Below are 15,025 nucleotides of genomic sequence, written 5' to 3' on the forward strand. Positions count from 1 at the left end.
ATCTTCGCCGCCCACCCCCCCACCGCGTCGCCGCCGTCCTCTCAACCCTCTCCAGCACTGTCCGCGCCCTCGACGGCACGCCCACCCACGACAGCTTCGGCGCCGACGAGACACTCCGCGCCGCCCTCGCCGCCGAGCCAAACGATATCACACACCTCGACGGCCAGGACGCTATCCCCTTCCCGCAGCACATCCTGACGGGACGCTACCAGCCCTTCAACGCTCCGCCGCCACCGGTCCTCATGCCCGTTGACGCTGCGCCAGCGACCGAGACCGGTCAGGCGAAACGCACGTACACAGCTACCCTGACAATCGAGGAGAGCACCTCCCCGCTCGGCGAGGTGACGTACGTAGCACACAGCTCGCCACTACAAGATGTGGAGGAGCCGACGGTGCCAACGGCATTCAGGGAGCGCATGCGTGGGCGGAGGTTGAGATATGTCGAGGAGAGAGCTGGCGGGGAGATGTGGGCGATTAGTGTGAAGAGGCAGAGGAAGCTGAAGATGAAGAAGCATAAGTATAAGAAGCTGATGCGGCGGACGAGGAATTTGAGGAGGAGATTGGATCGTAATTAGATGGGGATGGGTAGAGGGGTTTTTCTTTTGTGCATTTGTTTGCATTGCATGGAGGGATTGGGAGATTATATTTTTTTTTGGTTGGGGACAGAGGTAGTACATAGATGGGGGTGATGGCGCCCGTGAATTTTCTACTCTAGAACTGGTACTTGATGGCATGGGCATGTAGAGGCATCAATCATATACTAGTGACATATTTGCAGCCAAGTTGTGTCTGATCTGCGGTCTGCTCAAATTACGTGCGAATTTTCCAACAACAGACGTGATAAAACATCTATTAAGGTCTCATAAAGCATTTAGTCATTCGAATCTAGCCACAAAGCTACATAGCTCATAAAAGCTTATTCCTCCGGCCAACCCAGGCATACCATCATCTTCATCAAAGTCCCTCGCTCCCTCCATACCTCCCCTCACATCCGTCCCGATCGACTCATCCTATACCGACCCCCCGCTCATCCAAGCAACTGCTCCACAGCCCCCTGCACACTCCCCCCACTCCTCCTCAACGCCCTAACATTCGCCTCAAAATCAAAGAACCCCATATCATTCAGCGCCCTCAACTGATCCGCATATATCTCCTCAGGCGGCCTCGTATCCGCCGGTGGTGGCGACGTCGTTCCTGCTCCCGGACTCCCAAATCCCCCCGCACCAGCACCAGCGAACGGGTTCCCACCTCCCTCACCACCACCCATCTGCCCAAGCATCTGCATCGCCTGTCTCATCTGCTCCGGTGTTGGCGGCGGCAGTCCGTACGCGAACGGATTGGTGTTTCCGCCTGCGCCGCCGGAGAAAAGGTTCGCAAACGGGTTGGGTGGCATGCCCTCTGCGCCGGGCTGGCCGGGTTGCTGCGATCCTGGAGACGAGACAGCGGGTGGTGATTGTGCGCCTTGGCCTTGACCTTGGCGCTGTCCTTGACCTTGTGGCTGGAAGAGACTCGCGAACGGGTTTCCCGCGCCAGCTCCCCCACCTGCACCAAACAGGCCGGGGAACACAGCAGCCGGATCCTGCGACCCAGCTTGTCTCTGGCCTTGTGCCTGCGCACCCGCAGCATCAGCAGGCGTAGTATCCGTCACGCCCGGAGCGGGGAATGCGGAAGCTCCCCCACCACCGCCCATCTGGCGCTGCATGCGTGCAGCCTGGCGGATCATGTTTGGGTCCGTCATCATCTGGCGGAACATGGGGGACTGGAGCATTTCGCGGGCGGCGGGGCCGAGGGCGCGAAGGGTGGGGTTGGCTTGGATCATCATGTCGACCATTTGGGGGTTGTTGAGGGCTTCGTTCATGATTTGCGCGGTGGCGGGGTCGGAGAGCATGTCGGCTACTTGGTCTTCGTTTGGTGGGGCACCCATCTGATAAGGTGTTAGTGAGTGTGATAATGGTCTGAGGGAGCAGGGGGGGGACTTACACCACCGTCTACACCGAACATGTCGCGGCTGGGAAGGTTGACTTGGCCGGCATAGCGGGCACCCGTCAGGTTTGCCAGAGCGTTGTTTGCTGTACCTGCTGCCATGTTGGTTGGGACGCCGCTTGCTGGGGTGGCGGTAGCACCTGCATTTGCTGGGTTCTGTACGGCATTGCTGGCGGCGCTCTTGACCATGTGTATGGTGTTGCCATTCTTGATCTTGTATGTGGCGAGGTGCTCTTCGTTCTTGAGGACGCGGCCCGAGTAGATGAGGCGTTGGCGCTCAGCCGGGACGTTCTCGTACTCTTCGCTGGCGAGCTTGGTCTTGAGATCGAGGACGGTGGCGGTCTCGGGGATGGTGATGTTGTGGAGGCCGTCGCTGGAGGTCTTGACCTTGAAGTTGAGGAGGACCTCGTCGGCCGTCTTGTCCTCTTCTGACATGGTTGGCGTTATGAGGTGCCGCGATCTGTCGGAGAGTAGGAGCGTGTGATGTTCTGTATCGAGGATAAGTACGTGGGTTGTGAGTACGACTGCGAATAGTGTTTCTGCAACTGTTTGTTTTGCAGATGCAGCTGATTATGTTGTCAGGCAATGAGGGATTGAGGGCTTCTGGATGACGTTAATGTCAAGCAAGGGAGCCTTGCGGGTAATCGCTAATCTCCAATCGTGGCGAATGACATGGAACATCGACCTCGTAGATATTAAAGCTGCGACTTACTTATATAATCTGTACTAGGCAAGCTATAGTACAATATATTGGTGGTTAAATTCAATTTTACAAAAGGAAGAGATGAAGAGGAAGTGAAGTTATTTAGAAGACAATGTTTTGAGGGGTTTAATGTCAGGGTCTATCTCTAGAGTATCTTCTATCGACATCCAACCCTTTCTCCGCCGCCAATGCCGCCATCCAACCACATGCATACAGCTACCACTACTACCAACGCAACAAAGCGCTTTATCACATTTTAATAAGAACAATAAAGCCATATATTGGACATATTGGACATATTGAATATATTAACATCCTAAAAGAACACCCTAGGCGAGCTAGCTCACACCATCATAAGCGTACAGAATATCCCATCCTTACAACTTCGACGAATCCCCCCCCTGTGGCACCTTGATAACCACCTTCCCCCACGTCCCCCTACTCCCCAGCGCCTCCAACGCCGCCGGCACCGTCTCCAACCCCACATATTCCTTGTCTGTAAATACCGTTCCCCTAAACTCCCCGCGCTCAATCATCCCAAAAATCCCCGCCCAAACCTCCTCCACCATCGCCGGCTCCTCCTTGACATAGCGTCCCCAGTGCAATCCAACGAGACTCACATTCTTCAACAACACCCTGTTCATGGCAACCTTCTCAATCTTTCCCGCCGCAAACCCAACAACCACAATCCGTCCATTCCACGCTGTGCACTTGAGCGAAACATCCACCATTCCAACAGGGTCAAAGACCACATCAACCCCCTTCCCGCCTGTAATCTTCATAACCTCCTCGACCCACTTCTTATCTCCATAGTCAACCCCATAATCAGCCCCAAAGCTCTTTGCCACGGCAAGTTTCGCCGCCGTCCCTGCAGTAGCGATGACCTTCGCCCCCCTCGCCTTCGCAACCTGAACAGCTGCCAGCCCAACACCTCCTGCCGCGGCGTGCACAAGCACCCACTCGCCCTTCTGCACATTCGCGCGGGTGACTAACGCTCCGTATCCAGTCGGCGCAGTAACGAACAATCCCGCGGCATCATCAAACGTCCACCCCCTCGGCACAGCGCGGAGGGATCCCTCGGGGGCAAGGACATGAGTAGCGAACCCACCCTGTGCGGCGCCGAAGACGCGATCGCCGAGCTTGAACTTTGGCGGGGAAGAAGGGGAGGTAGGGAGCGCGGTGATGACGCCGGCGAATTCGGAGCCGGAGATCCAGGGGAGGGGGGGCTGGTGCTGGTATTTCCCTTGGATTTGGAGGAGGTCGAAGAAGTTGGCTGCGGTGGCGTGGATGGTGATTTGGTAGAGGTTGGGAGAGGGAGAGGGAGTGGGGTGGGTTGTGACGGTGAGGGCGGAGGGGCCCTGTAGGGGGAGTGTTAGTTACGGGTTTAGGGAGGTTGAGGAGGGAGATGGGGAGGGGAGGGGAGAGGGGAGAGGGGAGGCTGCTTACGTCGACGTATTTGGAGACTTGGATTCCACGCATTGCAACGGTTGGAAGATGAGATTGGGAGCGTGTGATGGCGAAGTAAACGGTGATTTGGGTAAGCAATTCTATAGCAGATGAGAGAAGGAAGTATAAACAAGTTGAATTGGAGATATAGAAGCCTTTTAAAACGCCAGCCATTACCCCAGTCGTCCCCAACCCGAGGATGCCTCGGCTCCGACCAAGCGAAGCGAAGGTGGAGACGACGACCGTGGCTTGGACCAATAAAATGGAGTGCGGGGGTACTGCCCAAAGGCGGTAAGGCATAAGTTTACCAGACCGACTCACTTGAAGCGACTCCTGGGTATTTCAGTTGGCGATGGCTTAATCCAAGTGTCAATAGAGTGGCTCCGTTTCCTCAACTGACCTCTTCGCTCTTCAGGTAACTACTCGTTTCTTTGGACCCTGAGGAGATTCGCTGGTTAAGCTTACCTAGTAACGCCTTTCCACCCATATAGCCTTTGCAATTAGATAATCCGTAATGCTCAAGTTAGTTAACGTATTCGGCACGTACGGAGAGTCAACAAGGGACCCCAGAATTTGTGCATGCACGGCAGTATAAAATCATGTATTGATCACATATAAAATATGATGTCAGTGGCTTTTTTAGGCCCCCCCACTCACAAAACTTTTTGAACATTACTCCGTACCTCCTTACAAAAACAGATCGGGATGTGGCTCCTTTCTGGCTTATTGTCAAAAGTTGACGACCCCGTACTTTGCAGTGCGTTGCAGTGCATAAACAAAGCATGCCTGAGCACACTTGAGCGCACCTTAGCATACCAGAGCGCACCTGAGCACACCTGAGCACACCTGAGCCGAAGCTGAGCCGGGCAGGAGGAAGCCTGAGCAAAAGCGGCGCCAGGTCACATGATCAAAGGAGTCGATTTGTGTCGAGATTCCGGTGCTAGAATAGGAAACATAGCGGTTGAATTAGCAGCAGACAATCGGCATGAGAAAGTCTTCGTGCAGCTCCTTCAAGCAGAAACAGCTACATCTATATCTCGTCTCCACGACCCAGTCCTTCAATGGATCCAGAATGACCTAGCTATTATACAAAGGGGCACAGCGGTAAAGCTACTTCGGTGGGCTGCGAGCGAGGGGTGGGTTGACTCGCCACTATGCTACTACGCACCAACTACCGCCATTACCATTACATAAGGTTAGAAATGGCCTCTCGGTCATTTACCCATCTTGGAGTAGAACGACGACTTAGGGATATGATTAAGCTTCTAGTTAGGAATGGAGTCGATCTAGAGCCGATGGATGATATATAACTTATGGCGCGACGCCGCTACTACTAGCCCGGAAGGAACGTGACCATAAGATGGTCAGGTTGCTTCTAGAGCAGCAGGTCGTATTAAAGAGGAAGAGCCGACTTAAAAGACTAAAGTCTCTTAAGAAGGATTGTGCCTCTACCGGACTGGGACTGGCGGCTCAACACGGATATCCCATCTACGATCGAAGAAACTGAGGAAGGCTAGATGCCACTTGATCAAATTAGTCAAATATTAACACTGCCTTCATTTGATACTTTGATTTAGAGGAGAGCAAAACAGTTATTAAGTTGGATTGTACATCTATATATAGGCGGGTAATTGTAAAGGATTTCCAAGGGGTAGGATATGGCTGTAACGGGTGCCGCCGTTACAGTACATGTGGTATATAAAGCGTGTTATGCGTATTCCGGGCGAGCCGGAATACTGTAGTCTTTGTGGCTTAGTGGGATGTAGCGCGAGCGTAACCGTACATCATTACAATGGCAATGTGAAGGGCATCAACCCAAGCATCAACTGTAATGAGTCGAGACGCCTAGCACAGTGCAATGAAAGCCTAGGCTGCGCGTGCTAACATTTTGATGATTCCTCTAGCCATTGTCAACTAAATCGCGAGATACAGTAACTTTCCAGCTGTGCTTATCGTTGTCTGCACGTAATGCTGTTTCTATGCTCTTCTTCATACACAGTAGAGATGGTTGGTTTGCCCATATATCCCATTCTCTTCGTACGAATGCCGCCAATTTGGGTGTGAAGGATGGGCTTGGTACCAGTGAGCTTTTTGTAAGAGGGATGAAGGTGCCTCGTCGGGCTGGTTGGGATGCTCGGGTGCCATTTTCATGCCAGGAGTTAAGGTGCAAGGGTGCTGTTTTCATGCCAGGAGTTGGGGCGAGGTTAATAAGGGTTGGAGATGGGAATACTGTGTTGAATAGTCGGAGGTTCTCTTTGCGTCTCTGCTTTTTCGTGGAGCGAGCGAAATTACCCCTGAGCTAGGAGCTCAACAGCAGGACTTCTTCACCTAACTAAAATAAAGACGAACTGCTGCAATGAATTAACCTCATCATCGTCATCATATTACCACCCCCCCTCATTATGTAAAAGCAACTCCCCCCTCCCTAGCTCAAGCCAAATGCACCCAGCCATCCCCATCCCTCTCATCTTTTCCCTTTTTTAGTCCCTAGGTTGTACACGAAGCGAAAACGAAAAGCAAAACAAAAACAGAACTTAACACAGCTCTGCTGATTAAAGCGTGATAAAAAAGCAAAAAAGGGGGCAACGCCGACGCTATAGATGGTGTGCTAAAGAAGCAGAAGCTGGTGTGACGACAAAAAAAAGGGGGGGGGGGGTTGGGTTCCAAATATGTGCGTGTGATGTGATGATTCGTCAACCTCCTCGATCATTCATCCCCCCCTTACTAACGGTTAACCCTCTTCCCATCCAGGAAAATCCTCTCCCTCCTCCCCTCCTTCTCCACAACATCCCTTCCCCTCCTCGCCTCCTCAAACTCCCTCTTCTCCTCCTCACTCAAACTAAACGCCTTCTTCAACCACCCAAACCCGCTGCGTTTCTTCTTCACCTTCTTCCCCTGCTCATCCACCCCCACCGTCACCTGGCTCGCCAGGGTCACCCTTGACATATTACTCGGGTACACACTCCCACTCCCATTCATCCTGCTCTCCCTCCCTCCCCCCGCGCTGTAATTACTATTCCCATAACTGCTGCCGTAGCTGTTATACCGCGCGGACGTCACCCCACTACTGCCGCCTGGAGGAAGTCGTTGGGTTGGTGCGGCGGTCCAGGGACGTTGGAGGGGGGAGTGCGGAGAGGCTTGCACGGGGTGGAAGTGCTGCTGTTCGGAGCGCGGGGTCGTGACGTAGGTGGATCCGTAGTCGTGGCGTGTCTGCGCGGAGGCGATGAATTGGTGGTACTCCTGGCTTGGGGTGCCGACGACGGAGACGCGGTTCCGGTTGGAGTAGTACGCTGAGTCGAGACCCAGACCAGCGGGGTTGGCGGGCGAGCGAGGTGAGTTGGGAGTAGCGCCACTGTGCAGGGGTGGAGGGCGGCGGAGATCCATGTTAGAAGGTGGACGGCGGATCTGGAGGACGGGAGTGTGTGCCGGGCTAGGCGTGGAGTTGTGGGGGGGGATATTGAGGAGAGGTGCTGGCGCAGCTTTGCGCGTTAGGGAGAGTCGCTCGCGGAGGGAGGGTTTGCGCGCGATAGGCGGTGCGGATTCGACGCGCTGTTGGGCGTCGGGTGGTGTAGGGAGTCGGGAGCCAGGTGGTGGGCCGTTGGAGTAGGCGCGTGGTGCGAGGGGTGGTGGTGTGAAGAGTGGTGGGGTGTAAGTTCTTGCTTCGAGGGTGAGGAACTGTGGCTCCTGGAGCTCGGGGTCGGAGACGGAGCTTGAGTCGCGCTCTGGGGATTCTTCGCGCTCTTGGACGAGTTGGAAGGCGGGGAGGGTGGCGCGGATGGCGGGGGTGATCAAGCTGGGGTTTGAGGGGAGTTCTTTTGCCATGGAGGCGCGCGATCTTGTTGAGGGTCCCGAGCGGAGGGATGCGCGTGAGGGGCGTGAGGAGTGGCGCGGTGAGTCGGGGAGGGATGTGATGGGTGCTGGTTTAATCGATTGGCGCGGTGACATGGCGGTGCTGAACTATGGGATGGTTAGGGATATTCAGGGGAGAGGGACAAGAAGATACTTACTCTTGCATTTCGACTAATCTCGCCAGCGCGCTTATCGATTTCTGCAGCGATTGATCCGAGTTGCACCAGTGCTACGCCAAGTTTGTTGCCCTTCGTCTGCAAGGACACATATGCCTTGTACCACCCATCGGCATTTCCCTTCATGGCATCAAACACCTCTCTCATTTCTGGACGCTTTGTTTGCCATTGATGGCGGGCCTTTTCCTGAGCCATATACCCAGCCACTTCTCTCGTTGCTTCCATCCCTTGCTGGACGTTCCGAAGCGAATCTTTCATTGCTGCCGCTGTCCGCATGATGATGTGCTCAATAGTCTCGTTTCCCGAGACGATCTGATTCCTGAAATCTCTGTCCTCCATCATATCTTCAAAAACGCTAATATTCTCCAGAGGCAACTTGAGGTTCTTCAGCCTCCCATCAATATCTTCCTGGGCGAGATCGAAATCCTCCAGAGTCGTCTCTAAAAAGCCATCAACCTCATCCACGTGCCCTTGCAGAATAGTAAGAGCTTGCTCGTCGTCCCTTGCTAGACCGTTTAGTAAGAGGTAGATGCCAAATGATATCTGAGACATGATCTTCCATAGCTCATGATATCTCTGGCCCGGCTTCTGCTTCCACTTCCCCGCGTGGGTCTCTGCAGAGATGTCCTGGCCAAGCAATGCCCTCCGTCTCTCGGCTACGTTGCCGAGGAGAGGCTTCAGAGGAGGATCGTCGTTGTCAAAGGCATCGAGCATAGATTCCTCAAATGCTGCTTGCATTGACCTAATTGGATGTTTTGGGACTTGAGTTTCACGTGGTTGGGTCACCGGGCGCTCGTCATCACCCTCATGGATTGAAATGACGCTTAAGCGTATTTCGTCGTTTGGGACATAATCTTTATGAAGTGAGACAATGCTAATGCGCCTACCATTGGCTTCGGTCGGACTCTCGTTCTCGTTGGTAGAGGCAGCACTTTGGCGCTTGTCATCCTGGACTGCATCATACACAGACCTAAGGTTCCTCGACGACTCGTTGGTCTGTGCTGGAAGCTCCTGCGGAGGGGTAGGCGCAGGTGTTGGATCCAGATCGTAGTTCTCCGCCGGAAGCTCATAGATGAACACAACACTGGGGTGTTCGTATTCCTTCTGTGGTTGGTAGCTGGCGCTTGGCGCAATATCTTGTTTGTTGTCTTTCTTGGGGGTTGGATCCTCACGGATAGGCGTAAGGTTGCGGCCATTCTCATCGAATTGTGTAGGTTCTTCTTGTATAGACGCCAAACTCTGGCGCCTCCCATCATTCTGCAAATTGTCCCCATCGAGCGACAGTAGAGTATGGCGCACATTATCCTCCTGCGCCGACGGCTCGTCGGGGGCCGACCCAACACTACTGCGTCTGTCATCCCCCGACAAGCTCCCACCGAACGACATCATGCTGAGGCGCGGATCGAGTCTGTTGATGGCGAAATCGCCGAATGACAGGTCGAGGGAAGGTCTCGAATCGAACATGCTGAAGGATGCCTCCAGCGGCTGGATGTCGATCGCCGCCGAGTCGTGCGACGTGACAGCGGGCGTGGCCATGGTTGGCAACTTGGGGCGGTACTACATGGAAGACTTGGCGCGCCACGGGGAGCTGCAGTCGGGCGTTTGTGTTCTGCGGGTTTGTCGCGTGGGGTGTTTATCGGCTTGAATTCGTTCCTGGGGGGGGGGTTGAGGTTTGGCGGGAGATGGAGGGAGGGAGGTGTCCCTTCTAACACTCTAACAGGTACGAATGTACTGTAGTGTAGTCCTGTGTTCGTTCTCGCTCCCCAATCTCTGCTCTGCCGCCGTCGTCGTCGTCGTCGTCGTCGTCGTCGTTCCTTCCGACCTAGCCGTTGCGTTGTGGACGTTGGGCGCGTAGGTTTTGCAGCTCAAGGCCGAGAATATGGTCGGCTAATAGTAGTAGTAGTAGTAGTTGATTGGCGGATTGCGAGCGCACTACTTTCGTAGCTTATGGGTAAGTTCTGGATTGAGAAGTTTGAGTTTGTTTCCCCTGAATCCGATCCGACCAAAGGAGACGATGTTACGGGGTAAACTTGGCGGTGTTAATAACGACGACGTCGCAACATGGAAGGACGACGACGGCGACGACGGCGACGACGACGACGATAAGGTAGGGAGGAGTAATAAGAGTGACCAGATGGGGTAGATGGGTATTTTTCTTTGATCGAGGCATTTAAGTAACTTGCATATAAGTGCATGTGTAAGTGCATATAAGTGCACATAAGTGGCTGATTCCGAGTAAAAAACTATTCTTTATGATCCTTCCTCAACAGATTCCGATACACCTCCGTTCGAGCGAATACTCATAACCCACATCCACATCCACATCCACATCCACATCCACATCCACATCCACATCCACATCCACATCCTTAGCACGATCATACCTACCACCCAACATGTCCGCTCTCCGGCGCATCTTCTCCTTCAGCCCCGACCTCTTCGACTCCTCCCACCGCTTCGAGACGTCCTGGCTCATCACGCCCTGGGCCCTCTTCTTCTTCCGCGCCTTCTTCGTACCCCCCCCCTTTTCCCCCCACCACCCCCCACCCCCCCCCTTTCTCCCCATCTACACATTCGCACCCCAACTAACACCCCCCCTAGAACCTCTACGCCTTCTTCGTCCTAATCTTCAACCTCATCTTCACCGGCGTCCAACCTTCTTACGGTGGTAGCGCTGGGCCTAAATCCTTCATTGTGAAGCGGCTAGATAATTGATCCTTTAGCTCTTGAATCGCATTGCTGTCAGGTCCCATTATGAGAAAATCGTCGACGTGGGTGGCGACGAATACCCCCTTTTTTGGATGCCGATATATGCAGTCATCTTCTGGCAATGGGTAATACCCAAGCTCTAAGAGCAGCTTCCTAACGTTTCTAGCCCATAGTCTCGCGGCCTGTTTTAAACCGTAGAGTCCCTTTTTGAGGCGGCAGGCACAGGAGCCATTCTCATATCCAACTGGCATTTGGATCCAAACAGTTTCTTTGAGGTGACTGTTCAGGAACGCTGTGACTGCGTCCATTTGCTCAATATCCCAATCATAATATGCTGCGAGTGCCATCAGGATCCGGATCGCTGTGCTTTTAGCTACTGAGGCAAAGGTTTGATCGTAGTCGACCCCTTTTAATTGCTCGAAGCCTTTGGCTACCCAGCGAGCTTTGAATCGCTCCACGATTCCACATACCCATTTGATGGCAAAGACCCATCGCCCCTTAATAATATGAGTGCCTTCAGGAGGCTCCAATTCGTCGCATGTATCGTTAGCAATGAGGGCGTCATATTCGACAGCCATGGCTATTCGCCAGTCATGGCTTTCTGGGCTTGCCATCGCCTGCTTGTAGGTCGTTGGTTCCAGGATTTTTCGAGGCGATATATGAGCATTGAAAGCTGATACGCTTTCGCAGAGGAATGCCCAATGCCGTTGATCGAGAGCCCAGTGGCTCTGATAATTTCTTTCAAGGCTTCCTTTGCCTTGGAGCTTCGGCGGCTGTCGAATACGCTCTGGGCGTCGATTGACAGTTTCGTCTGCCCCTTGTTGGGCATTTGTCGCGGGCGTTATTAGTCCATGGAGTTGTCGATGAAGCTCTTCGTCAAGGGCTTCAGGGGTTTGACTCCTGGAATTATCATTACTAGGAGCTTGGGTCTCCGCATCGTCATCGCTAGGAGTCGCCCCTGATGTGGGAGGCTCATCTTTTTTCTCAAATATAAGAGTATCGGCTAGATCAGCATCAATCGTTTCGATGGTGATTCTGGTGTCATCTGCTAGTGTTCCAACTTCTTCGAAGACCACAGCAGATGATCGAATGATTCCTTTTTCTAGGTCGTAGATCCTATAAATGGAATTGCCTTCGTATCCGATGAGTATTCCCATGCGAGCTCTGGCGCTAAACTTGGCGCTCCTGGTCCTTTTTTCTTTGTGCAAGTGATAATATGCCTTGCTTCCAATAACTCGTAGATGGGCCATATCTGGCTTTGTAGGCTGCCCTTTAAATGCGCTCATGGCTTCAAAAGGGGTGATTCTAGTGCCCCGAGTAGCAGTTCTGTTAGTGATGTACACAGCCGTTCTCATAATCTCTGGCCATAAGGCCTTTAATTTATCATCGTTGATCTCGGCAATGTTAAGAGAAGCCTTTAGGGCAATTATTTCTGTGATAATCGTCCTAGTTTTATCGATGATGGTCCTGTTTGATCGTTCAGAGACTCCGTCTTGCTCAGGGGTGTATGGGACTGTGTATTCAATCGTGACCCCCTTTTTTGCGCAGTACGCTATGAGGGCTCCTCCACCATATTCCCGGCCATTATCGAGACGTAAGGCCTTTGGATATTGCCCATATTGGGTATTTATGAGTTCGCAGAATTCAACGATCGCTATATGGGCATCGACTTTTTTCTGGAGCGGTCTTGCCCATCGAGCTCTAGTGCAATCGTCGGTTTTGATAATGCCCCATTGGGAACCATCGATGCTGCGTGGAGTGATTGGGCCGATCACATCGATATGTATCCGATCGAAAGGATGTTCTGCTCGAGCTTGTGGCTTTTTAGACTGGGTCTTGAGCGATTTGGCCATGACACATGAGCAGCAAAGCCCCTTTTCCTGGTCTTTAGTTGTGGATCTAGCCGAATGATCCTCATGGGGGTTTTGAAGAGCGATTCCCGTCGTCGCATCTGCTGTGCGAACGATATTTTCAACTCCAAGATGCCCTAATCGCCGATGCCATAGCTCCATCGATTGTGGAGTTCTAAGGCTAGCGGCAAAGGCTCATTGGGTCATTTTTTCGGTCCGTATTCTCATTTGAGAATCGGTCGTTGTAAAGGCACATAATACTGCGCCGTTCCTCTCATTTTTGAGAGTCTGCGAAAGGCCATCGATATAATAGCCCTTCTTTCGAACTCTGGTCGCCGAGAACAAGTTTATGGATAGCTCTGGTGTAACGCTGACTTCTGAACGATAGAAGACACAGAGGTTCTCTTGCGTAAAGGTTTACTTATCAGAGGAGGCAGGGGATCAGACACAAAGGCTTCAAGTAACACGTTACTAGTATATAACAAATACTGTATTGAGTTGAGCACGAAGCTCCTATCTAAGGAAATACTATCTACTTATATAGTGGCGTCGTGCCTAGTGGACTCTTGCGAACTCACTCGAGTCCTCAGAGTCCTGGACTCTTAGGACTCTTCTCATCATCCTGCGAGTCCATCACGTGCCTAGTGGACTCCTGGGAACTCACTCGAGTCCTCGGAGTCCTGGACTCTTAGGACTCTTCTCATCATCCTGCAAGTCCGTCACGTGATACTTTCGGAACTACTATTCCCCGCTGCCCCTCCAGGTACCAGGGCCGGTCTCATGCGACCTCCCTCCTTCCTGTCCTGTAGTTGGCCAGCCTTCTTGTTCCGTCGTAACACTCGCTCCCTTCCCCTGGGCATTCGTCTCGAATCCTATAAGTACGTCCATGTCCCCGGGACTCTGCTGCTCCTCAGCGAGTCCTTCAACATGCAACATGCCTACTGACACTGCCCGCAAACTCCAGGAACGCAATGATCTTGTCCGTCGAATAAAGAACCACGGATACGAACTACCCGAAATGGATTCTTGCTCGAACTGCGTGAGGCGAAACATTACTTGCGTGTCGTCTCCAAATGATTCACGGCGGTGCGCCGAGTGCGTTCGTCGCAACTTGAAAGAAAAGTGTGACTGTATGGGTCCTGAGCATCCCGACTGGGTGAAGCTCGAACGGGAGGAGGATCGCCTGGATCGCGAAGAGGAAGAAACCCTTTCGAAGTTACTTCGTCTGCGGAAGCAGAAACGCCTCATCCGAACCCGTGGTAAAGATATGCTCCGACGAGGTTTGAAAACCCTCGACGAGCTTGATGCGGCAGAGGAGGCCGAACGTGTGGCTGCTGAGAAGCGTGATGCTGTTGAGGCCGAGGAACAGGCAGTTAGCGCTGCCTCCTCGTCTGTGACCGGGACCCCCTCTTCCTCCGATCCACTGGCCTACTCCCCTGCATCTTGGGATCAATGGCTGGCGGATGGCGGCGTCGATATTCCTCCAGCAGTTCTTTGCTGATGTTCCTTGTTGGTTCCCACGAATTATCCGTAGGTTCGTAATTTTCCCATTTTATCAAAAACTCTTCTCGACGTCCTACTAACCTTCTGTCTAGGATCGCTTCGACCTCATATTCGATTATCTCATTCTCGGGTTGGAGTTCGGTGTCGGTCGCAATTGGGGTATTTCCTCTTGCTGGTTCCAGTAGTGAGACATGAAATACCGGGTGTAGTCTAGACTTCCTGGGTAGCTGCAGTCTGTAATTAACTGAGCTGACTTTGTTCAATATTTTGAATGGTCCTAATTTCTTGAAGTCCAACTTTGTGCTTGGTCGTTTCGTTTTGATATGTTTCCGGAGTAGGTATACTTTATCCCCCTCCTTGAAGGCAGGTTCCATACTGCGCTTCTTGTTTGCGTATGCGGCGGATCGTTCATTTAAGAATTGGATGTCCGTCGCAAGTTGTTCGTGGAACGATTTCAGTTGTTCCACCACGATCAGGGCTTGTTCAGCTCGTGATTCATCCGGTCTTGGTTGCCTATATGCTTCTGGCTGGTAGCCATAATTGGCAAAGAACGGTGAGACTTTCGTTGCTTCTGTCATCGCGCTGTTATATGCAAACTGTGCGATGGGTAAGATCTGAACCCAGTTATCCTGTTGATGATTGACATAGCTTCGCAGGTACTGTTCAAGGGTCTGATTTAATCTTTCTGTTTGGCCATCTGTCTGGGGATGAAAAGCTGTTGATAGCTTATGATTTGTTCCCAGTAGCGCCATCAATGATTTCCAGAATTTCGAAGTAAAGAGCTTGTCTCTATCTGAGATGATTTC

The 15,025-nt window shown here is 52.6% G+C and overlaps 4 protein-coding genes across 4 annotated transcripts; 1 reads left to right on the top strand and 3 right to left on the bottom strand.

Annotated features, from left to right (window-relative positions):
- The first annotated feature begins 66 nt into the window (after window positions 1-66).
- VC83_06469 (uncharacterized protein) lies at window positions 67-779 on the top strand. The gene has a single exon (XM_024470069.1). It carries the CDS (start codon window positions 243-245, stop codon window positions 573-575), a length of 333 nt encoding a protein of 110 aa, XP_024323514.1. The 5' UTR covers window positions 67-242; the 3' UTR covers window positions 576-779.
- VC83_06470 (uncharacterized protein) lies at window positions 780-2,795 on the bottom strand. Its single transcript, XM_024470070.1, has 3 exons — window positions 2,696-2,795; window positions 1,981-2,586; window positions 780-1,924 (listed from the first exon to the last, which is right to left on the bottom strand). The coding sequence occupies exons 2-3, from the start codon at window positions 2,416-2,418 to the stop codon at window positions 1,028-1,030; spliced, it is 1,335 nt and encodes a 444-aa protein (XP_024323468.1). The 5' UTR covers window positions 2,419-2,586; window positions 2,696-2,795; the 3' UTR covers window positions 780-1,027.
- On the bottom strand, window positions 2,796-4,722 carry VC83_06471 (uncharacterized protein). The gene is made up of 2 exons (XM_024470071.1): window positions 4,133-4,722; window positions 2,796-4,044 (listed from the first exon to the last, which is right to left on the bottom strand). Exons 1-2 carry the CDS (start codon window positions 4,430-4,432, stop codon window positions 3,064-3,066), a joined length of 1,281 nt encoding a protein of 426 aa, XP_024323664.1. The 5' UTR covers window positions 4,433-4,722; the 3' UTR covers window positions 2,796-3,063.
- A 1,238-nt stretch (window positions 4,723-5,960) lies between these two features.
- Window positions 5,961-9,998, bottom strand: VC83_06472 (uncharacterized protein). Its single transcript, XM_024470072.1, has 2 exons — window positions 8,140-9,998; window positions 5,961-8,089 (listed from the first exon to the last, which is right to left on the bottom strand). The coding sequence occupies exons 1-2, from the start codon at window positions 9,691-9,693 to the stop codon at window positions 6,857-6,859; spliced, it is 2,787 nt and encodes a 928-aa protein (XP_024323663.1). The 5' UTR covers window positions 9,694-9,998; the 3' UTR covers window positions 5,961-6,856.
- Window positions 9,999-15,025: the final 5,027 nt, after the last annotated feature.

Source organism: Pseudogymnoascus destructans, assembly GCF_001641265.1.
Source record: "Pseudogymnoascus destructans isolate 20631-21 unplaced genomic scaffold scaffold_12, whole genome shotgun sequence".
Classification (NCBI taxonomy): Eukaryota; Fungi; Ascomycota; class Leotiomycetes; order Thelebolales; family Thelebolaceae; genus Pseudogymnoascus; species Pseudogymnoascus destructans.